Raw genomic sequence first — 23,786 nt, forward strand, 5'->3', positions numbered from 1 at the left:
ATTGGGAGAGGCTTTTCTATGAAGGGTTGATGTAATAGGAGTACCAAGCCTAGGATACACTGTCAAGCAGAATTGCCTGCCAGAAAGCGCGTCTCCAGTGTCTTACGATCCCGTCGTGGCGAATGCACGTTGAGCGCGAAAATCCATCCCAGCGAGGAGCTTTAGTACTAACCTGAGAGGTTAACAGGAACCATAGACCGCAGGGCTTCCGTGGCATCACAAATATCCATTTCCATGATAGAGACTGCCGCACAATATCTTTTTGTTTTGTACTTTTGGCTCCGGCCAGCATGGGGATATCGTCATTAGCCATGACTGCATACTTGCGATCACTCCTGCCCCCCACGTAAGGCTCGAGCCAAGAATTGGAGACACCGTGTGCCGCACAGCTTTCGGTCAAGTTCCGACTGCTCAAGGTGAAGAACTTGGCACCGAACCGACAGTGAACAGTGGGTACCCAGTCCTCTGATGGAGCAGTCTGTTCCGTGGTTTAGACACGTCAAGAACAATAAATACCTGTGTCAGAGGGCTTCTGGAGAAAAACAAAGACGAATGAAGATAAGAAAACGATAGGGAAAAAAAGAAAAAAGAAAGAAAACCAATTGCTTGGCACACGCCAAATCGTATCGCTTCTAGAATCATGGGGTTGTAGTTGACAATCAACGATCGCATACCAAGATCACACAAGCAAAAGAATCAGCGCTCGTGAGAGCGCCTGTATTGACCACAGCAGGGCTCGAACCTGCAATCTCCTGATTCGTAGTCAGACGCCTTGCCATTGGGCCATGCGGCCGTTGTTGAATAGCGACTTGTTCCATGTGATAATAATGCTCAATTGTGATGCTGGTGGGCACTTAGCGTGCCCTAGACTGGTGACCACCCCACCAAGACCTAGCATGGCTAGCCTGTCTCCAGTCCGTCATGAACTGGGGCTCTTGTTATTCACACGAGATGATGACGACGAGCCAAACACACCGGGGACGGCTTCAGGTGGCATCTTGAAGGCAGTCCGCGTCAACCAGAAGTCAACCTCCCGTGTTCTCCGCGGAACGGTGCCTGCGGGCGATCCGATGTCCTTCTACTCGTGAGACTTGTAGGCTCAGTGGCGAGTTTGCACGTATTGAATCTGTTGACAAGCAGGGTACGGGGGGGCATATTCGCCGTCCATATTTCATAGGACGAGGAGATGAGGTCCACGGGATGCTTGGCAACGAGAGGAGAGAGACTTCTGGGACTCGACGCGGGCTTATGAACGCTGGAGGGCGATTCTCGCCGTCAGATTTCAAAACAGAGCGGTGAGAAGACCAAGAAGGGTGTAAAGAACGCGACGTGGTTGACAATTTTGCGCAGTTGCGTCGGGCCTTTGGGTCCTGTGGTCAGGATGATTCAACGTCGATGCCAGCTGCCGGATCGTCACTCGGCCTTGTGCTGGTTCCACCGTTCTGTCGGTTATGGTGTTCGTGGCGAGGTGTGAGGATGATGAGGTGAACGAGCGCAATAGAAGTTGAACACACAGCTGCAGGGCAGGCTCATGAAGTCAGGTGATCGCTGGTGCCTACCCATGTTTGGCCATTCCAAGACGCTGGACAAGCAAGTGTAGCATGGCTGCCCAAGATAGTTGAGCGCCGGACGGCAGCGCCTTGATGGCAGCCCGTCGAGCCGTGGCAGTAAGAGCGATGGAGGTTGCTTAGTCAAGCCAGCCCGCCCTGAACGAGGCCCAATCAAGGGCCTAACAATCAAATACACCCGCCACGGGGCGCTGAACGAGCCTGAAACACCTGGGGGCTGGGGCTCGCTCTCTAGGTCCTTGCCCTGCAGCAGCAAGAGAGGAAGTGAAGCTATTGACACGGACCCTCTGCCATCCGTCTCGGTACGCCTGGTTACCGATGCACCAAGCTCAGCCTCGTCGCCTGCAATAGGTACCTACCAAGAGAGAACAAGAATCTTCCCCTCCAGTGACAAGGGTGGTGCCACGCCACGGGGACTCGGATCGCCCGTCACGCCCGCCATCAGTTGGCTACCAGCAAACCCCCTTCCAAAGAGCCCCTGGTTTCAAGGCTCACCCTGGACTCGGCCACACACTTCACAGCAGCTGTCATCATCCATCACCAGCCTCTTCTGCCATTTCACGAGGCATCATCAGCCCAGTGCTCATCGATTGACTGAGGTGTTCGATCAGCAACGCGCCGATCGCGTCTTCAGTGTCACGTCTGCTTCGCCCTGTCAATGACATAACCAGCAAGTCGGTGACGCTCCTCTGGGCAATCTGGCACTGTTCACAATCATCGCCAACATCTCATCCTCACATACCATTTTCATACGCTAGCGAACGACCACAGCTTCCTCGCTGCCATGCTCACGAACCCATGGCTGCTGGGCGGCCTCGGCGCCTTTGCCCTCGCCGTCTACCTCTATCAAGCCTTGGCCTACCGCAGGTTACGGCAATTCGCCCACCTTCCTCAGATCAAACCCTCTGTCGTATGGGGCCACTTGGCCGTCCTCGGCGAACACTTCAAATCAGACGGTTCAGGGACCACAGATATGGGTAGGTGTCGCCCACCTTTCCCCCTCTGTCCTTTGCCCTCTGTCCTTTGCCCTCTGTCCTTTGCCCTTTGCCCTTTGCCCTTTGCCCTTTGCCCTTTGCCCTTTGCCCTTTGCCCTTTACCTGATACTGACCTTGGCCAGACAAAATCTTTGGGCGTATGATTGAATCCATCGGAAACCCCGAGATCATGTTGCTCGATATCCGCCCCTTCAACCACCCGATACTTTTCATACGCACGCACGAGGTCGCTGAGCAGGTCTCCAAGCAGACCAAGGCCTTTCCCTACAGCTTCGGGAAGCCCACGACCATGGACTTCCTCGAACCTCTCATCGGACCCAGCGCCATTATCCGCATCACGGGCTCCCACTGGAAGGGCCTACGTCGCCGCTTCAACCCGGGGTTCGCCCCGCAGCATCTCATGTCCCTATTGCCCCTCATCACCGAAAAGACGGAGCCCCTACTCGCAAGCCTCGACCGTCTCGTCGCTTCTGGCGAATCATTCACACTCGAGCCCCTGCTGACTGGCCTCACCTTTGACATTATTGGTGCCGTGACCATGGGCATCGATTTCAACGCCCAGCTGCCCGACGACAAGCAAAGCGAGTTCATCCGGATGTACCGCGAGCTTCTCTTCACGTACAAGGGTGATGATGGTGGCACGCCTGCCTTTGCCCAGCCCCTCAAGCGCTGGAGACGGCGTCGCATGGCGAAGCGTGTTGATGCCCACCTCTCCCAGTTCGTCCGGGACAAGTACAACGAGCTCAAGCGCGAGGGCAAGAAGAGCCGCACCGTTCTGGCCCTCAGTCTCCAAGACGAGGATCATGTCAGCGATGCCATGATCAGCGAAACCATCGACCAGTTGAAGTCCTTCATGTTCGCCGGCCACGACACGACGAGCATCCTGCTGCAATGGGCGCTGTACGAGCTCTCCCGCACGCCCCGCGCCCTCAAGACGCTGCGCGCCGAGCTCGCAGACCTGTTTGGCGCAGACGCCACTCCCGAGACCGTGCGCGCCGTCTTTGAGGCTCGTGGCGACGACATCATGCCCAAAATGACCTACACCTCTGCTGTCATCAAGGAGGCTTTGCGCCTGTACCCGCCTGCCGGTACTGCTCGCTGGTGTCCTCCCGGCTCCAATTTCCATCTCAAGCTCGCCGACGGCTCAAGCGTCTGTGTCGACGGCACCATCCTGTACAACTGCCATACGCTCATCCAACGCGACGAGGCCGTCTATGGCTCCACCGTCAATGACTTTGTCCCCGAGCGCTGGCTGGGAAACACCAGCACCTCCGTGTCTAACGACGACGAAGAAGTAGACAGCAACGACGCCGAGAAGGCGACTATCGGCAAGGCCAGCGAGAGCGATATACCCGTGTCAGCGTGGCGGCCCTTTGAGAGGGGTCCGCGCAACTGCATCGGTCAGGAACTAGCGAACATCGAGGCAAGGATCATTCTCGCCACTGTTGTGGTCAAGTACGATTTCGTCAAGGTCGGCATGGCAGAGGCGAAGCTCGGCCAAGATGGAAAACCGTTGTTGGACGACAAGGGACAGCATGTCTCTGACACGCAGCTCTTCAGTGTAAGTTCTTGTAAAAGCAATCGCTCAAGATATACCGCTGACAAGGGACAGGATCGCCAGATTACGGCGAGGCCGAACGACGGGATAGAGGTCCGGGTGAAGTTGAGAGAGGGATGTCGGCCTTGAGCATTGTCTTGGATCTTGAACGCGCATAGGAGAGGGAGAACACATCGGTTTGCGACCGAACCTAACCTTATCCACGGGCTGGCAGCTCAACCTGCAGGAGCGGCTGGCGGTTGAGCGTCTTGGATACCCCTGGCGATCTAGACTGCTGCCGTCTGGCACAATGCCTCGCAGGCGCGGATCGCGTCGGCTCAATTGGCCGATGACCGATTGGGTCTGCGAGACCGCGGAATATGCCATGGGAGTCTGACCCAGTTCCGCTCTGAAGGAGGGCAAGACACCGTAATCAAGAGGCACAAAGGAGAATACCCCTCCAAGGCACATGACACATGTTGGACAATGAGCCAAACGAAACTCACTTCGTAACTTTGCTCACTCTCATAAAGCACGAGCGATCATTCCGTCGAATTGTCACACCCTTATCGCGCCATACAGAGGGAGTACACGAGCACGAGTGGGTGCCCTCCTGTCGTGCGATCCTTGTTTCGTCTTCTTGAACTGCACCGTACCAGGCTCACAGACTCTCCACCTCTGCAGATCCAGTGGCATTGCTCAACGGCCATGATGCGGGGACCGGGGTCTGGGCCAAGCCGTCAACGGTGCGGCCACCTGCTGCTTTGGGATTACATCGACTTCTTAGCTCTGCGACGCGCTGCAACCCCCGCCGCGGAGACTACGACGTCGTCATCGGCCGGCCATCTGCATCTTCCAGTTGTTAGCCAGCTTCCTCTTGCGAAGACGATTTTGTCCAGGGGGGGCGATGAAGATTTGCTTGCCCCCTTGGCCCACCACGACGATCCGGCGATACCCCTCACCCACCTTGCTTGCACGACCTTCCTTTAGTTAGGTGCCTCAGCGAGAGATGTGCTCCGTCGATGCCCCTGGTCCTGTACCAGTGCTGCCCCTGCAGTATGTTTCTCTCCGCAAGCTGCGAATCTCCTGCCATGTTGCGCCTTCCGCCCTGCTGCTGGATCACCGTCATGATGTCGATCCGGCTCAGGTTGCATCGGCGGTTGTGCACGGAAAGATAGATAGTACGGCACCGCCAGTTCGGGGGAGATAGAAAGGCGCAAATACCCCTCCCCTCGTCCTCGATAGATCGCTTTTCTGCCCACCTCGCTATCCCTCGTTAGCTTTCTTCTGGTGATTGTTCCTCCGCCGCGTCATGATGAAGTTCCTCGGAGCAGCCCTCGCGCTCTCGGGCCTGGCTGCCGCCGCCTCCGCCTCGGACCCCGTAGCCCGCGCCACTGTTCCCGAAGCCAAGGTCACCTATGACAACTACCACATCTACCGTATCCGCGCCGAGTCGCCGCGCGACATTGAAGACATCGAAGCCCGTCTAGCGTCGTTCCACTCAGTCCACTCGGCTGACGCCCTCGAGGTCGCCATCCCGCCGAACGAGGTCCGCTCGTTCGAGGGCATGGGCTTCGACTACACCCTCCTGACGCGCGACATGGGGAAGCAGATCCGTGACGAGGCCGCCCACCCTGTCACGTACCGCCGTTCTCTCGACCGCCGCGGCGAGCTGCCCGACCTGTCGTGGTTCGACAGCTACCACTCGTACGCCGACCACCTGGAGTACTGGGATGACCTGGTTGCGGCGTTCCCCGAGAACAGCGAAAAGTTCACGCTGGGGCCTTCGTATGAGGGGCGTGACATTCATGCCTTCCACCTCTGGGGCGGCGAGGGCAAGAAAGGCGACAAGCCTGTCATTGTGAGTTGCGAACTTGCGGATAAAAATGAGAGCAGAACTGACCTCGATGAAGCTCTGGCACGGTACTGTCCACGCCCGTGAGTGGATTAGCACCATGGTGAGTTGACCCTGTAGTGTGGAGAATAGGAGAGCACGCTGAATCGAAAGCCTGCATCATGAGGCGTAGAAGCTGCGTGCTGTGGCTGACTCTCGGAGGATACTGCATGTTCTCTTCACCGGCTTCCAGTGCTGATCTATTTGCAGGTTGTCGAGTATCTCACGTACCAGCTCATCGACGGATACAAGAACGGCGACAAGAACGTAACCTCTTTCTTCGATGACTACGAATTCTGGATTGTTCCCTTCCACAACCCCGACGGTATGACGTTTGCGATCTTCTCGGTTCTTCTTCGAGTCCAACTGACACATCCATGACAGGGTTCGCCTACACGCAAACGACCAACCGCCTGTGGCGCAAGAACCGCCAGCCGCGCCGCAACACGACCTGCATCGGCACCGACAACAACCGCAACTGGAACTACCAGTGGTACTTTGAGCCCGCCGAGGGCTCCGTCTCCCCCGACCCCTGCTCCGAGTCCTTCAAGGGCCGCTGCCCCGGCGACACGCCCGAGAACGTCGCCGTCTCGGCCCTCTCCCGCAAGCTCGCCGAGGCCCCCCACGGCATCCGCTCCTACATCGACTGGCACTCCTACTCGCAGCTCATCCTCACCCCCTGGGGCTGGTCCTGCGACGCCGCCGACCTGCCCGCGACGCTGCCGCGCATGCGCGAGGTCGGCCAGGGCACCGCCGCCGCCATCAAGGCCTCGAGCGGCCGCAACTACACCGTCGGTCCCGCCTGCGAGGTCCTCTACTTTTCGACGGGCACCGGACGTGATTTCCACCACGGCGCTGCCGATGCGAGCCACTCGTGGACGCTGGAGCTGCCGCCAGCGAACGCTCGTGATGGCGGCTTCATTCTGCCCCCTGCGCAGATCTGGCCTACTGTCAAAGAGCAGTGGGCTGGGCAGCTCTACCTGCTGAACGAGGTCCGCAAGGACTGAGCGAAATTCCTGATGGATGAGGATGGGTCGTTTTCCACCCCGAAGTAAGATATGCCAGCGGCTCTTGTCATAGCACAAACAGGGTTGATCTGTGTGAGAAAGCTGGGACATGAGTTCTGCAGATATTCTTATCAATGATGACAAACATTTTGGTCTACTTTAGGCTTCAGATCACATGATGAGGAACGCTTTATGAATATTTTATACAGCCTGGGAAGGGCTGCAGTTTGGGTTGACAGCTTAGATTTAGGCTTCATGCTAGATCGTGCACTGCATTCGTACCTGTCTGGTTTTCTGGTTTCTGCGCGGAGTGGGCGGCTTTGCTTGGCAAGTATGGCATGGCCCATCTTGTTCAGGTTATCCGGGACGGAGCGAAGACTGATAGGTTGATGTATTGCATGTTCTGTGAAGTCGATGAGGCATGTCAGTCGTTGTAAAGATCCACCTCCGCGAACAAAGTTGATGGAAAACCAATACAGCGGTATATCACGAGGGCCGGAGAATATATGTAAAGTACTCTTATATAAATACGTAGAAGGCTCATACGATGCCCGTATTACTGTCCGGCCACAGAGGGGCTCAGTGGCAGCACTCTCACACGGCCGCAAGCCCAACTCCTCGGAGCAATCCAATGGCATCAAAAGAATGTGATTTCGGTCGAGGAGTCCCGAATCAACTTACGTGGGCTTTTGAGGAAAAGCTTCGGATATAAGGCCTAGGAGCAAAAGGGTTAGTTCAAGGCTGTGTTATCAATCGAAGACATCGCGTCAGATCGATCAGTACCCGCCGCGTCACCACGACCAGCATAATCCACCAACGCGAGCCAAACCATCACATACGACCATACCTATTGGAAAACTCGGGATCCCGTCCGCTCTCCCAGCGATAAACCAATAAGGGCCGGACTAGTAGTTGGGTGGGTGACCACCAGCGAATCCCCGGTGTTGTATGTTTTGCATTTTGCAAGTGGCTAGCAGACTTGGAAGGTGGGTAAGGGCTTCCACTGCTCCACATTCACATGGAACCTAGATGTATGGCTAAGTTCATAGTCATTGACAACAGCCGTTCAGTTTTGCAATCTCCCGAATGTAGCAAGACGTGATGGCATGGTGGCATTGTCTGTGTACTCTGTAGGCCAAGCAGCCACAGCTGGAAGCGCTAATGGTGATTTTCATCTGTGTTGGCGAGCGTGGTGTCAACATCGTGATCGTAAACATTAGCTAAAAAGGCATCATTAGCTCGCTTGAAGCACGAACAGTAGCGTAAGTAACCACCATGCATTGCTATCCGAGCCGATGAACGTCTGCATATGTCTACCATTTCCACAGCTATACGAGTAGCGTGATCCAGGAAGTTTCGCCAAGGCAGCGGGCTCTACCTGTCCAGTTCAGCAAGAGAGTAGTGGATCTACAATATTTTGATTCGTCACGTAATGTTTCCTTAACAAGATGCTGAAAATATGTGGAAAGTTGTCATGTATTGTCGACTGTTGAGCCGTGGTATTCCTATGCATCGCCGTTCTCTTGATCAGCTAGGATCAGCCACCATAATGATGGGATGCGTTGCCATGTCAGATATCAAGATGGCGCCGCCGCCGCCGTCGGCATAGCCATTGCCGTCGTCTCTGCCGCCGGCATCAGTAAAGCTGGTGGGCGCTTACTCATGACGACGGTTTTAGGCCTCCATCAAGCATCTGACGCACCGCCAGCTCGGCTCCCACGACGTTCCAGAGGTACCAACCTAAAGGGAGGAAGGCATCCGGGAACCTCCTCTAATCTCTTCTGCAGTGAGTTACCATTGGTGTTTCTTCCATCGTTTGGCATCGTGCTACACATTGTGGCAGGCAGGACTTTGAAAAGCGAACCTGCTAACGACTGGATCAGCGCTTGATAAGCAACGCTTAGCGAAGACCCAGCGGTGTACATCTTGGTTTTGACCTGATGAGACAGTAGCGTGGGCAATTATGAACCTATACTCTGTCTATGTTCACAACACAATTGAGCCTCAGGTGTGTATAAGGATTGAAAGCAGAAGCTCACACTCATCAACCTGCACTGGATCGTGCAAACTGATAAATCGAGCTTTACAGACACTGTCACCCCAAGATGTGCATGAGATCGTCTCTGCTCTGGAATGTTGGCCCCCTTGGAAAGCCCCAGCGCGACTCCAGTGGGATCGGGCCGGTGGCCGCACCGCCCAGTCCTGCTGTCGGTCGGGAATGGAAGGGCCAGTGTCCGTTGACGTTTTGAAAGACAATTGTCTCGGCTGTTGGTCTTGACATCTCGTCGTTGCCCCAGATCTTCTGGCCCTGCGCCGCAGAACCGACAGGGGATGCCGCTGCCTGCCATGTCCTCCTGAGCAGAGTTTCGATCGATTTCATTCTCATGCGACAATGATTCACCCATAACCGGCAAAGATCTCGCTGAGCGTACGACGGCGGTACATTGAGGCGGAATGTGATTACGAACTTGCGTGCCCGGATATGCCTGGCTTTTCAGTCACGGCGGTTTCTGGGAGGTCATCGGACTCCTTTCGATTGACTTTATCCAAGAGACAACCTAAGAGCAGGATCTCAACTTTGAAGATATAAAGAGCGTCCTATGTTCAGCACCCTACAGCAATGCCAAACTACAGCTCAGCTCAATCACACTACATCACTCCACATCTCCAACCGATCCAAGTAAACAAACACCAAAATCTTGTCACCATGAAGGCCTGTGTCATCGCTACTCTCGTTGGTGCCGCCATGTCGGCCCCCGCCATGCGGACCTCCATGGACATGAAGCCCGCGGCGCCCATGATGGAAATGTCCAACAGCCGGCCTATGGACATGGACATGGGATCCTCCACACCCGCCATGAGGAACACCATGAACATGAAGGACGCCTCGTCGTCAATGGGCATGGCTAAGCGTGAGCGCATGGAGATGGGCAACATGGCTGCGACAATGAAGAAGACTAAGGGCATGAAGATGGGTTCCATGGCCCCGGCCATGAAGAACGGCATGGTCACGAGGTCTACCATGGACATGGCCAACCGCGACTCGGCGACCAAGGGTATGGAAAAGAACAAGGACGTGGACGCTATTGTCGCGGCCATGCTGATGGAGATGGCTCACCGCCGTCCCGTGGCGGGCATGGTCCGCCGCCAGTCTGAGGAGGAATTCCAGGCAGTTGTGGAGGAGTGCAAGATGAAGCTGGCGAGCGGTGGTAAGTACTCACCAGCAAACACTCCATTACGCTTTACTGAACCGAGTCTAGAAATCACCTCTCTCGACAACTGTGTTCTCGACACCCTCGGTATCAACCGCCGCCAGGTCACTGGTGACCAGGATCAGCTGGCTCAGATCACCAAGGAGTGCAATGAAAAGACCCCCAACGGTAAATCAACTCGAATCCAAGGCGTTCACTGTTTCAAGTACTGACGATCCTCGTGTTGCAGACCAGGCTGCTATCTACGTCTGTCTGCTGCAGGCCGCCCAGAGCTTGATCATCACTGACTGATAAACGCCATTGAGCTCCTCCCCCTCCCAGCTGGTATGGGCAAAATGTTGCGATATTGATGATGTGGCACCCGTTTGGGGATCATGAGATGTACCGGCTTGTTGGATGGATAACTACTGTAGCTCAAAAGTAAAGCGGCTACGAATCCATTTTTTGTCGGCTACAGAGCCCATACGCTTATGTCGATGGCCTAGTTGTCCGTGACATGTACCGATTAAGTAAATATACTCGTTTGCCAAGATGCAACAGTAATCAGTAATCGGGATATCCAATGCCATACACTAGGATCTCGCTCTCAAAGTCAAACTCGGGTCTTAACACGACCCTCTTCGCAAAGACACACAAATCGCCATGAGCATTGTATTCCCTATCAACGTCTTGTATTCACAAGGTCGAAGGGACGTATGCCATCGAATCCCTGTTTGTTCCCTGTCTGCGCAACACGCCGTCACGACAGCTACATTTCACATGTGCGGGAACAAGACACATTTGGAGACAGGACCAGTGCTAAGAATAAAGCACAACTTGATCGAAACAGACCCAGGTAGTAATGAATGATAGCCCCAACTCCGTAATTATCGCCAACCATGCAATGCGGCCCAAGGCCATTGCTATGTACAGCACCTAGGCTGCGAACACGGCCCTAGCGAGACCCTCGAATGACCGATAACGCAAGCCACTAGACCATCACACATCCCATATTACTCGTTCAACCAGCCCTATGCACACGGCAGCAGCCGCCACTCTTCATGCTTCAAATACCGCACCGCCAGTCCGCCGCCCGATTGTTTTGAAACTCTTATAGGCTCCATCGTTGCCCATGATGTCGAACCTGTTCGAGCCCATGGCATCCTGAGAGTAGCCCGAAAAGTAGTATCCGACGATGACAACGAGGTAGGAAAGCAGTAGGATGCTTCCCTTGAAATAGTTGCTCTTACCCTCACCGTACATGTAGCTGAGGAGGAAGACGCAGAGAATTACGAGGACCATATCCCACTCGGGGAATAGCAACGCAAATGTATACCGCTCGGGGTCTTCGCTGCTAGGCAGATCCATGGGGTAGAAGGCTGAGAAGAAGACAAGCGCGGGGACTTGCAGCAAGCAAACCTGAAGCGCGTACGCTGAACCAATTTCCATGGACAGGGCAATGTTTCCGTTCATGGCGAAAGAGATGGCGTTCTACACTGATCAGCACATGACATGAAAATTTGAAGCGTTGAAACGTACCAAGAACTCAGTGGTGTTGGGGACCAGGGCAAACAAGGTAATACCGAGGAACTTCTCGTCAATGGCGAAACCTTCCAAAACGACATCGACCGTGTCTACCAGAATTTCGGCCACAATGGCGTACAACACTGTGGCGCCCATGAGTACGATTGAACTCTTGAGACGACTCCAGTTTGGAGCGTCATGCCCACCGTGGGCGTTACCGCTGACAGCAGCAGCAGCCGGATCCTCGACCTCCGGGAACGGGGCAGCGCGGCTTGTTGCAGGGCGTGGAGTTGTGGGCACAGTGTTAGTCGGCAAGCCCGAGCCTCGACGAGGAAGACGGGCATCCCGGGCCGCGAACGTGGCAGCAGTGGCAGCAATTTCGGCGACTTCACGAGCCAGGGCGTTGTTGTCAATCTCTGAAAGACCAGAGAGGTGCATGCCAGCGCGGACATCGCTGCCGCTAACCTTAGGAGGGACTTGGTGCGGAAGGCCGGATGCTCCATTCGCAGAGCCAGTTGTCAATGTAGAGCCCTGACGCGTGATGTCCTCTGACCTAGGCTGCAGTCCAACTTGCTTTTGTGTGTGACCGAGAATGCGCTTATACAAGTGCGAATCTCGAATATCGGCGCTCGAGCTGCCAGGCGCCTCGTGGAACGAGTGGGGAACGGAAGGTCGTGTAGATGTTTGTGTGGGGGGTTCATCATGCTTCTTCTCGTCCAGCTGATCTTTCCAAATGATGGCGGCATGTGTCCGGAGGGTGAACCAAAGACCTACGATATAGGATAGGAACAGCAGACAGGCGCAGAAGTAGCAGAAGGGACGCACCGCCTCCAGGTAGAAGCGATCGTTCAGGGCTGGTGTTTGCGAGAAGTAGCACCTTCGACAGTCCCGGCTGTCTCCTTGGGCGACAGCCTGACTGCCGTCGTAGTCCAAGCAGTCAAGACAATTCAGCTCGTGCGTGCCATAAATTTGGTAAAAGAGAGTTGGTCCAAATGCGCCAATGACGGCAAACAGAAGCATAGTGGATGTGACACCAGCCGACTTGGCGTTAAACCGTTGAGTCTTGCGCTTGATGGCACCGAAGCACATGGAAAGTCCCGGGAGGAAGAGGATGCCCGCAAAGATGCTGCCCACGATGCTGCCCTCTACAAGTTGCCCTTTGCCTTGCTTCAGGGCAACGCAGTAGAGGAAGACCTCGACAATGGTGGAAAAGAACGCGTTGATTGCAGCACCCAGACCCATGGACGACTGTGCTGAGATGGAGGCGACAGCTTGGCCAATGAAGTATGCCAGAGGGATGATGGACAGCAGACCCATGACGAACAGGAAAGCAGGCGAGGTAATAAAGATGTCCATGTGTAGCATATTTTCGAGGACGGCCCAGTCCAGTATGACAAAAACAACAACGCCCATGAGATTGATGAGGAAGATGTTAGTGCCATCAACGGTGTACTTCCAGTATCGGGTTCCCACAGCACGATAAGTGCACAGAAGGATCGATGCGTTTTGTCCGTTGGAAAGCCGGGCGTAGCTGACGTCCGAGTCGAAAGACAGCGCGAGAGGGTGGCGTCGGAGATGATCGAAGAGCAGCATCGTGACCTTGCCCATCGGGATGGTGAAGACGAAGAACCAGCAGATTAGAGACACGATAATCAAAGATGGCGTCAGGAGGAAGTAGAAGAACAGGAAGAAGGTCACGCGGCCTATGTTCCACTGTCCACGACCGAATAGTCGCCTCTTCAGTCTGGGAGGTGTTTGGCTCCTTTCGCCCCGACGGGAACGACCGAGGAGGCTGTCGGTCTCACTGAGCTCGGAATCAATACTCCGTCGTGAACGTCCAACGATGGATCGATTGCGCTCCGGGCCGAAGAACAGTCGTCCATACTCAAGGTCGCCGCTTTGCCACTGCTCGTACTCGGAGATGCTCCGCCCTTCGCCTTGGTCCTCGTCCAGGTAGGCATCGTCCTGTTCCAGGCGTACGTACTTGCCGAAGGGGTAGAACAGGTAGCCAGCAAGACCCCATAGGACTCGCCCATATTCTCTACCGCTGGGTGTGGCGGCAAAGAAGAAACAAACGAGGGCGCCGAGGGCCGCGAATGTTGCCATCCACCAGCCGAAAAGGATGGTCCAGAGTAGGTTGAAGAAGACCAACCAGGAGCTGACCTTGAGACCAGGAGAAGAGTGGATATCTCCCTCTGCCGTTTTTTGCACAGACCGGTCTTTCTTGTACAGCGCAGGCTTCCAGAGTCGGATGCCAAAGGGGTGCGTTTCGTTGATAGCCTGCTGCCGATCCTTGAGCGTGAAGCTCTCGGCATCACTGATGTCTCCATCCGACTCGCATTCAATGTCTTCTTCAGGAGCCGCTTCGCTTGCATCATCAGACATCTCTTCAGCGGGCTCGTCCTCGGCGCGAGGTGTCTCGGGTTGCTCGTCGTCGTTTTCTTCTGGCTCGCTTCGCGAGGACTGGACTCTTGATAAGGTATTGCCTAGCTGGGGCCTCCTGCGGGTGCTGTAGCTTTGCTGGTGATGATGTTCCCGGTGGCGTTCGGCAGCATCTGCAGCAACCTCATCAAGATCGTCCTCAGTCGAGAAGACTTCACCTCGGTGGGGAGCAGCAGGGTTGGTCGGTCGGCGCGGCATCGGGGGCTTTCGCGTTCGTGAAGCCTTGACACGGTCGGGTCCCAACATGGGAGATCGTGCAGGTTGAATCGATCGCGAGTGGGCTCGGTCGTGGGCTGAGGAGTCTCCAGCGTATTGCGGTGTTAGGCTTTGGCTGCTTTGCATGGAGCCTGGAGAAGCAAGAAAAAAAGATTGTTAGCTGAGCAACAGGGTTACGCGCGGCTTCGGGTCAAGCTGAGATAGCACGGCTTGGGGTCGGGCTCGGCGTCCGCCCCCGGATCCAGTGGAACATGTCAAGTGGCGCCGGTTAAGAGAATGGAAGCTGAAGACGTACCATAGCCAGCTTCAGGGCGCCGCCTGACCGTCTCAGTGGACTGGAAAGATTGGAAGCTCTCAGATAAACCCTCGTCACGGCCAGCGCCGTAAGATTCGTATCTAGTTGGACGCCTTGTGTCTGTGGGCGAAGTGTTGGACGACTCGCCCTGGTTGGAGGGCGTTCCTGACCTGTCAGAGGGATCCATGATGGCGCGAAGTTGAGCTGAATCGGTAGAATCGAGTCAGTTTGCTGCATGCAGCACGCGGCGCGAGGGTTGTGGAAATGCTGTGACCGGTGTCGCCGTAGGTCGTAACCTCACAAATTCAGCGTGGCAAGGTTGCTTGGTGCATGGCAGAAACCGCTGGGTGCAAGGTTGCGTGTCGAGCCGTCGTCGATAGGTTGTTCGTGCCGTGGTGCTGTGGAACGCACAGCTTTTTGGGTGCGGTTGACAAGAGCGTGATGTGAGCCGGTAGGTGGAGAGGGGCAAGAATATTATCGCAACCCGAGCTGGGGGAGGAAGAGGTAAACAAGCTGGCCAGCCGGAGGCAGCTTGAAGCTCGAGCTTCGGGAATTAGTAGGTAAACAGAATGACAGGGTCTGAGAGCTGAAAAAGCCGAGGGGGGGGGGGGGGGGTGGTTTGATGTTGGGTCAGGTCGGGCAGGAGGCAGATGGGTAAAGTAGAGAGGGGCCGTTGTACCAGGCACGTCCTGTCGGCTTGTCGCAAAAGCACGTCAGGTCAGGTGTTGGCACAAAGATGGGAGAGACATGGAGATGTGACGGAGAGACATGAGGAGAGGCGCCTGATGAGGTTCATTCCTGCTATGGCTCTTGGCCTTTGCAGTTGGCCTTCAAAGCCAAGGGAAGGTAAGACCTAGTGTTGTTAGGCTGAGCTTCCCTCGCATCTTCAGTGCTCTCTGCTCCATTCCTTCCCCAGACTCGTGGCATCGGGCCCCACGGCTGTTCATCCATCTGCTCCCTCCCCCCTCCCTCATCCTCATAGTCACCATCTACTGAGTCTGCCGACTGTAGCGATGGCGCACCACTGCCGGCCGGTCCGATGATTGCAGGCCCCCGATCATCTGCTCATCAAGAAGCATCCGTAAGCCGACCGAGAGACACCAAGCCGTGACGAGGGGCTCAGCCTGCATCTGAATGGTCATGTTGGCCATTTCGGTAACACCCCTTCTGCTCACCCATCTCCACCAAGGTGGCATCATGAGGCGTGATTGGCAATATTCTCTCCTCCGTTCGACTTACTAGTGCCGGATGATTCTTAGTGGTAGCGGTGCCAGCCGCGACTTGCGATCCCTGGATCCACGCCGATGAACAGCCTGTGAACGTGTACCTTGTAGGCTCTACTACTAGGGTCCCTCCTTTGGGAGTCCCACCCACCGTCCATCCGTTGCCGAGTTTTCGATCAGGAGGGCGCTTTTCCGATTCGAGAAGACGTCACTGTGCATCCCTGTCGATGCACAAGACATGCTCTGGGCACTGAGGGCAACAGTGCAGTACACCGTACCTAGGTGGGATGCGATGCATGGCTGGCTAGTGCTTTGCACCTGAGCGGCAGGCGGTGAACCCCCACAGAACTGACGCCTCCTGCTTATCTAAGAAATCCATATGTACTACATTATAAGCAGCACGTGACCTGGAAGGCCACCCCGGACGCGTACCCAATGGCTTGCCTGAGCTGTGACAGCGACAGCGGTGCACTACAGCCAGCCTTGCCTAGCACATCGTTCTGTTCCCGATACTCACCTCATCACGATAACCAGACCCGACGACTTCCGCCATTACCAACCATCATCTTCGCCCCGTTGATCGTTTCTACACAGCCGAAATCACAGCAACAGACTACCCTTCAAGCGCCCCCCGGGCACCAACGTCATCATGGCGCTCGACAGCTACTACCAGAACAAGATTGAGGCGATGAAGCTTGAGATCCTCAAGGGCCAAGCTGTCCTCCGCCGTCTTGAAGCCCAAAGAAACGACTACAACTCTAGGGTGCGTTTGTTGAGGGAAGAGCTCGGTCTGCTACAACAACCAGGTTCCTATGTCGGCGAGGTGGTCAAAGTCATGGGCACGAAGAAGGTCCTCGTCAAGGTGCATCCTGAAGGCAAATATGGTATGCATCACTGTCTCCCGACCGTCCAGGATCTGTCCTCATTCTGATAATCCTTGCGTAGTTGTCGATATCGCCGACTCTGTCGACGTCACCAAGCTCACCGTCGGCAAGCGAGTCACTCTCCTCTCCGACAGCTACAAGCTCGAAAAGATGCTGCCCTCCTCCGTCGACCCTCTGGTCTCCCTCATGATGGTTGAGAAGGTGCCCGACAGCACCTACGACATGATCGGCGGTCTCGACCAGCAGATCAAGGAAATCAAAGAAGTCATCGAGCTCGGCCTCAAGCACCCCGAGCTCTTCGAGTCCCTCGGCATTGCCCAACCAAAGGGCGTTCTCCTCTACGGCCCCCCTGGCACGGGCAAGACGTTACTCGCTCGTGCCGTCGCCCACCACACCGACTGCAAGTTTATCCGTGTCTCGGGCTCCGAGCTCGTGCAGAAATACATCGGCGAAGGCTCTCGTATGGTCCGCGAGCTCTTCGTCATGGCCCGCGAGCACGCGCCCTCGATCATCTTCATGGACGAGATTGATTCGATCGGCTCCTCCCGCGTCGAGGGCTCCTCGGGCGGCGACTCGGAGGTCCAGCGCACCATGCTCGAGCTCCTCAACCAGCTCGACGGCTTCGAGCCCACCAAGAACATCAAGATCATCATGGCCACCAACCGCCTCGACATTCTCGACCCCGCCCTCCTCCGACCTGGCCGCATCGACCGCAAAATCGAGTTTCCCCCGCCATCCGTCGAGGCCCGCGCCGACATTCTCCGCATCCACTCGCGCAAAATGAACCTCACTCGCGGTATCAACCTCACCAAGGTCGCCGAGAAGATGAACGGCTGCTCCGGCGCCGAGCTCAAGGGTGTCTGCACCGAGGCCGGCATGTACGCCCTCCGCGAGCGCCGCGTCCACGTCACGCAGGAGGACTTTGAGCTCGCCACCGCCAAGATCCTCAACAAGCACGACGACAAGGAGGTTTCCTTGGGCAAGCTGTGGAAGTAGAGGGAAGACAACGACAATGGCCTCTTTGTTTGGTCACGTTGGGGATGGGGAACTGTTTGCTTTTTCTTTACCTTTCCGGCCCACGGGCTGCTCTCGACAAGACACAACGCGCTTGGGAAGGGGGGTTGATGCGGCGTTGTTCGGGCAGGGTGGAAAGCAAGGGCAGCGAGCGGTGACAGCGCCTCGGAATGCGCGGCGGCGAGCAGGCGTTGATGCGCGCTGTATGCTAATATGTATCAAAATAGAGCATGGACATGACCCGACCTTGGCCTTGAAGCATCCCCTTTGCATGTCTACGTGAATGTTCTCACCTCGCACCTGTGTTCGTACACATTACTCAGTATTGATCACCTGCCGATGCTTCATCATATGGGGCATATCATCCATTCATTGCACGCGTTACGCTACCTACACCTACGCGTCATGGTCGCATTCTCTCAACCTTACTCGCCTTAAGTAGGCACCTAGGATACTACGTCCGACGCAGGCCTGTCTGCCGTCTCGCTCCCTTGGCGCACGACTTTGATGGGTGGAACGCGGCGCGTGCACTACGGACACCGTCCAAACGCCAGCCATGCAGACGCCCTTCGATTTCCCCATCGCTCGCTACTGATGCAATATATCCGGCCAAAATCAGCTGCGCCGCTGGTGCTGGAGGCTACCGCTTCGGGCTCTGCTCCTGCCGCCGGTTGCCGCACCCACGCTTACCCCCTCATGTAATCTGCAGATGTACTCCAATATGGTCTCGTAACACAGAACAAACTGGCGGAGACTCTGGACCATGCTGAGTCGCTGGCTACGGAAGTCCTCCACAGTCTCAGCAATGAGGTCGATCGTGTCATCTCCCACCCACGCCGTGTTGAGTGAGGGGCCCTCCCAAGCTGGCTTGCCCTCTGGGCTTGAGCGACTCGACCGCTGAGGGGACGTGGCAAAGTTGAACGCCTTTTCTTGGGCCGTCTTCGGTGACACCGCTTCCTCTACTTGGCGCTCTCCGCTCATCTTGATGTCGCCGTCCGAATCGCGCTTGCGAACCGGTTTCAAGGTCGTCCGCGCCAGCCGCTGCCGTTTGAGCATGTCGATCACGCTGTCCACGGTGCAAAAAGTTCCAGTGCGACCGCACCCGGCCGAGCAGTGCACCAGCATTGGTCGCGCCTGTGCATCAGCTTCCGGCTCGTCGTACCAAGCCATCGGCGGATCTGGCGATGCGCGAGGGCCAGTCACCGATGGCGTGTCTACAGGCAGAGCCGCGCGCTGCATGACATTGGCCAGTTCCACCAGACCGAGAAGGTGGGAAGGTTGAGCCGGTGCACCAAAATCAGGCCATGACGGGTAATGAAGATGCGTGATCTCACGAATTGGGGCAAATGGATGCGCTGCGTGTGACATGGCGAACTTGCGGACGATGACGTAGGGCGAGTCGCTGGATGATGTGGAAGCCGGGGCCGGTGTTGCGCCTTCCAGCGACGTCGTAGATGTCGTCGTATTTGCCCTTCTTCGGCCAATGTCTGCTGACGGTTGAGATGTCGTCTGTGCATGTGAACCAGAGCGATGCTTGTCAATGTCAAGGGAGACTTTCTTCTCAGACAGAAGCCTGAGCTTGGTGTGACCAAATTCGTTGCCTTTCCAATATGGATGGCACTTGAGTTGGCCACCTTCGGACTCGGCTGTTAACATAACGATGACCCGAATGTCTTGATCCCAAATCACGGACCAGAAGTCCTGCAGCATGTTAGTCAAGGCATTCGTCAGTTTATCACAGGAGCAAAAAAGAAAAAAAAAAACCAACCTCGTAAGTGGCAGGTAGAGGCCCTTGAGCCGCAATGTATCGCTTGTTGCTTCTCGACGCCTTGATATGACTGGCGTTGACATAATCGCAAGCTCCACTCTCTCGGCCCTGCAGCTTAACGCGAGAATGGTCAAAGGGCAAAATGTCCTTGTAGCGATTCTTGACACCCTTCTCGATACCTGAAAGTTGGACTGGAATCGTACCCATTGATTTGGACTCCGGGTTAAAGACGGAATAGGCCTTCTTCATGCGTGATTGCTCATCCTTTTCAATGTGCAAGAATTTTTCCGACACTTGTTTGCCGTGATCGCCAATGGTGGATGCGTCTCGGAGCCAGCGTGGAAGTGAAGGAGAGTCCAAGCCTTTGGGTCGCGCAATTTCGAGCTGCCCGACTCCGTCTGCGAGATCCATATTTTGTCTGATATTCGAAAAAAACGGATTGGGGTTATTTGATGCGTTCGGTAGCATGACGCCTCCAATGACGGGCAGGATACCTGCGTTGCCACCACTGTTGTTGCCGAGGCGTCCAGAGCCGTCGTCGATGCCGGTTGGAGCGCCGTTTTCGACAAAGTCAGGGTATGCTTCAGAAAACGCTTTAAAACCGCCTCGCAAGATAAACATGCCACCTTGGTAGCCTTCGGCGACAAACTTCTTAACCATATTGACGCAAGACATGGCGTCGCGCTTTTCTGAAGAGTGCGAATCGTATACGACTAGGTTTTGCGTGGATGCCCACTTCGTGAATTGCTCTTTGTCTTCGGGATTCTGAAACGTTTGTTGCAGCTTCGTAAGATTAAAGGTCGCTCGCTTTAACAACGTGGTAGGCGTGCAAAGATTGAGAGCACTCTTTACTCGCGCATGCAGATATTGTTGAGACACCCTCAAGTCTAGCAACAGCAGGTCAGTGTCTCTGGTTTGCGATTCCAACAGAGACTTCAGATGCGAGGGACTGATCAGAGATGGTCCATGTTCCATGTCGGCAGGTAACGTCTCGGCTCGCTGGTGCGATCTGCCCAGGACAGATGGTGTCGGCGGATCTGGCCTACTGTTCGGAATAGACAGTCTCGGGTGGCGATCCTCAACAGAAGACAACATCGTCCTCCGTTCGAACGGGGATGCAGATTGCCGTGGAGACTCGGATCTGGGCATGCCCAAGATTGAGGGAGGCTGAATTGATGATTCCACGTCCGGCCTAGAATCGGACGACACATAGGCTGAATCGTGAGCGCTGGCCTGATCGACATCCATACGGCTTGCAGGTCGTTCTCTTGTCGTGCGGCTCGCTGGTGTTTCTGATATGCTATCGCTGGCGTGAGTATGCCATCTAGGAGGAGGACGAGGGCGAGCAGGAGCAGCACCAGTGTCGCCTGGTGTGGACGGTGCGCCAAAGTGCGAGGACGATAGGTTGAAGAAGCTTTCGCCGCGGTTCAGATCGGCCTGCCTTCTAAAGGCCTCGTAGTCTGGGTTCGCGTCGATAGTTACCTGTCTCGGGAGGGCGGCAGTGAAAGACTTGACCGACGAGGTAGGGGGGCTCCAGTTATCGCGAGGCAGGAGTGAGCTGTCCCTACCGTCGTTGGACGACTCGGCAGGCGCCAAGCCAAAGTAATTGGGACTCGTAGCTCGCGCATCTGCAATTCTGCCGGGAGAGAGCCGCGGCGGAGGAGGATAGGCTTGGCCAACGGAGAATGGCATCCTTGGAGAAGCGACGGGAGTAGAGGCCTTGGAGCCATGGGCAGATCGTTTGGCGTGTGAGTTGGAGCGGGAGTGAGCACGACCATGAGAGGACCGCGGCGCTCCTGATGATCTCGTTGTTGATGGGGTTTTCATTGCGTAGTGGACAGGCGCCCTTTCGCCGGTCTTGGACTCTGTCATAGTATGCGGTAAGGGGTAGGTAAGTACGTCGAGGACAGGCCGGATCTTTCGTCTACGCAGTCAAGAAACGGTTCAGAGTTGGCCACATTAAATTAGTCCATATTGCCGATGACTGTAGAACTGAGGCAATGGCGAGGTTGGTCTAGATGTGGCGGCGGATCCCTTTTTTTCCTCCTTCGGGATGATGTGGTGGCTAGATGGGGCGCAAGAGTTGACCGTGACGAAGGTGGCGAGCTTGGACCGGTGACGTCTACGTTGTCGACGAGTCGCCAACGTTGCGCAATGTTCTGAGCCGTATGAACAGAAGAAGGCCGAACCGTGAGTGGTGCCTGGTTGATCTCTTAGATGAGAGGCCAAGTGAGGGAAAGAGCCCTTGTGCGCCTTCCCAGACGTGAAAGCCAAAAGTAGGCAGGTTCAAAGGCTGATGATGGTGGTGGGAGAGGGGATGGGTTTTGGAAAGGCGGTCCAGGCAGGTAACGCCAGGGCGGTGACAGAGCGGACCCGTAGTGCCGGTCCTATGAGACACACGAGTCCAGGAGGTGGAGATGAGATGGCAGCGGTTGAGCTCGTCGGCTGCGGAAGTATGGAAAGACTGCCTGTAAGATGAGGATAGGGAAGATATACAGCGACAATACTGTACAAGCGCTCCAAATGTTCGTCAGTGTCTATGCACAAGTGAACGAAGAGTCAACGTTGACGACAGCACGGCGGCGGTAGTCGGAGGTCGAAGGGGGGTGGGGGGGGGAGGGGAGGCCTGAATCTAAGGGGGGGAACAAGAGCCAAGGGGATGGATGGAGGGCTGTCCGATGAGGTCGTGTGCGTTCACTTTGGTCAGGATCAGCAGCGAGTCTGGGCGTTAAGGTGAGCGGGACCCTGACGCCTCCCTGGACTTTCCTGGCTGCCCTGACCTCAGACCTGTGCCAGACTTGGCTTGGCCCCTGCCCAGGGTGCCTTCGAGCCGCTTGAGAGTGGATGCTCTCCGTCGCTGGGCCACCTTTTTCCTCGGAGCAATTGGTTAACGAGGGGAACTGGGACGAGGCCCAGTGACGGCTGATGGGCGAAGAGGTGGAGGGGAGCGAGTGAGAGAGACAGAGTGAGAGAGGGATTCCCAGCAGTCGCGCATGGCCTTGCCATCGTGGCCTTTCATCGTCACGTTCCCAGGTGTAGACAAACCGCTCATGCCCATCGCTGCCAACTTGTTCAAGTTGTTCCTCGGTTAGGCGAGTCAGCGTAAATAGCAAGCCTGGCCATGGCAATATCAGGCACGCAAATGTCAAGCATAGATGAGCCAAGTCAAGGCATTGCTAGGTCGGATCAGGGCAGGTCAGGGTCAGTCACACACACATATACGCACAGTTCCGACGAGAGAAAAGGGGAGCACAACTCACCGCGTCTGAAGTGCGCAAAGCAGTGAACCGAAGCCAACAAGGCAGGATCGAGCGGCTGGCAAAGGTCGTGGAGCATCGACCAGCACCAAACAATGCAGGCAGTTGCTCACACAGGGTAGGATTGACAGGTGCACATGACGCCTGACCGCATGGGATGCTGATGGAATTGAGCAGAGTGGAAAACGAGAGAATCCCATGGCGTCATAGGATGCGCCGAACCTTGGAAATCCATGTCTCTGATTCTACATTTCAGGTGCTTGCTTCTCTTGGCCCTGTACTTATCCACACGCTTCTAGGCCCGCAACGCAGTTCAATGTCAGGTTCATCTGATCAGGGCAAGCAAGTCATTTTATCTAGGTCTGTACGTGCAGTATGGAACACAGACAGATCATTTTTCGATTTCTTTTCAAAGCGTCGAGAGACATTCAAGACACCAGACATTCCTTTCATTGCTACCAATACCTTACCCCAATGAGCTGGTGGTCCCATCGGATCTCACTGGTCCTTTCTACCCGAGTCTCGTGCGCCGCAATGACGTAGACAGTTCGTCCTCGTTGTTGCTCGTGCGCTCTGGCCATTTTAGCCCTCCTCCTACTGAGCAAAACTGCCCCCAGGTACCCGCGTCCCGAAGCTGACACCTACGTACGTCTGTCAGCGGACACCTGTGAACCTTAAGCTGCTAAATTTGGGGTTCCTCGTTGGTTCAATCCTATCCCGCCCCCAGAACCCAGGCAGCCTCCTTGTGTACCGAAAGCCGCGACATCATCTTGGGACACTGGCATTAGGCCCGGAAGTGAAACCCCCATTCATCGTCCCCTCTCCTGCCTGCCCCCTTTTCAAGACCCGTTGACGGCCAGGTCGCCAGGGTCCTCTGGCTTCTTGAACCGGACTCCACGGCACCAACGTGCTGTCTACCGTACGTGCCACGGCCACACTGTAGGCCCCCCCCAACCCCATTTACCCCACCC

The 23,786-nt window shown here is 55.7% G+C and overlaps 6 protein-coding genes and 1 non-coding gene across 7 annotated transcripts; 4 read left to right on the forward strand and 3 right to left on the reverse strand.

Annotated features, from left to right (window-relative positions):
• Positions 1-721: 721 nt before the first annotated feature.
• D7B24_004439 lies at positions 722-793 on the reverse strand. The gene has a single exon. It is a non-coding gene; the product is annotated as a tRNA-Arg (tRNA).
• Positions 794-2,352: 1,559 nt separating this feature from the next.
• Positions 2,353-4,250, forward strand: D7B24_004440 (uncharacterized protein; the record flags this gene model as incomplete). Its single annotated transcript, XM_028638610.1, has 3 exons — positions 2,353-2,545; positions 2,686-4,124; positions 4,176-4,250. The coding sequence occupies 3 exons, from the start codon at positions 2,353-2,355 to the stop codon at positions 4,248-4,250; spliced, it is 1,707 nt and encodes a 568-aa protein (XP_028496728.1).
• A 1,165-nt stretch (positions 4,251-5,415) lies between these two features.
• Positions 5,416-7,001, forward strand: D7B24_004441 (uncharacterized protein; the record flags this gene model as incomplete). Its single annotated transcript, XM_028638611.1, has 4 exons — positions 5,416-5,961; positions 6,014-6,058; positions 6,205-6,319; positions 6,379-7,001. 4 exons carry the CDS (start codon positions 5,416-5,418, stop codon positions 6,999-7,001), a joined length of 1,329 nt encoding a protein of 442 aa, XP_028496729.1.
• Positions 7,002-9,621: 2,620 nt separating this feature from the next.
• D7B24_004442 (uncharacterized protein) lies at positions 9,622-10,425 on the forward strand (the record flags this gene model as incomplete). The annotated part of the gene is made up of 1 exon (XM_028638612.1): positions 9,622-10,425. One exon carries the CDS (start codon positions 9,622-9,624, stop codon positions 10,423-10,425), a length of 804 nt encoding a protein of 267 aa, XP_028496730.1.
• Positions 10,426-11,251: 826 nt separating this feature from the next.
• D7B24_004443 (uncharacterized protein) lies at positions 11,252-14,856 on the reverse strand (the record flags this gene model as incomplete). Its single annotated transcript, XM_028638613.1, has 3 exons — positions 11,252-11,683; positions 11,732-14,451; positions 14,670-14,856. The coding sequence occupies 3 exons, from the start codon at positions 14,854-14,856 to the stop codon at positions 11,252-11,254; spliced, it is 3,339 nt and encodes a 1,112-aa protein (XP_028496731.1).
• Positions 14,857-16,541: 1,685 nt separating this feature from the next.
• Positions 16,542-17,772, forward strand: RPT6 (26S proteasome regulatory subunit 8; the record flags this gene model as incomplete). Its single annotated transcript, XM_028638614.1, has 2 exons — positions 16,542-16,776; positions 16,838-17,772. The coding sequence occupies 2 exons, from the start codon at positions 16,542-16,544 to the stop codon at positions 17,770-17,772; spliced, it is 1,170 nt and encodes a 389-aa protein (XP_028496732.1).
• Positions 17,773-18,476: 704 nt separating this feature from the next.
• Positions 18,477-21,430, reverse strand: D7B24_004445 (uncharacterized protein; the record flags this gene model as incomplete). Its single annotated transcript, XM_028638615.1, has 3 exons — positions 18,477-18,483; positions 18,536-19,491; positions 19,559-21,430. 3 exons carry the CDS (start codon positions 21,428-21,430, stop codon positions 18,477-18,479), a joined length of 2,835 nt encoding a protein of 944 aa, XP_028496733.1.
• Between the last annotated feature and the right edge of the window lie 2,356 nt (positions 21,431-23,786).

The sequence above is a fragment of the Verticillium nonalfalfae genome, assembly GCF_003724135.2.
Source record: "Verticillium nonalfalfae strain VnAa140/NRRL 66861 chromosome Unknown scaffold_25, whole genome shotgun sequence".
Classification (NCBI taxonomy): domain Eukaryota; kingdom Fungi; phylum Ascomycota; class Sordariomycetes; order Glomerellales; family Plectosphaerellaceae; genus Verticillium; species Verticillium nonalfalfae.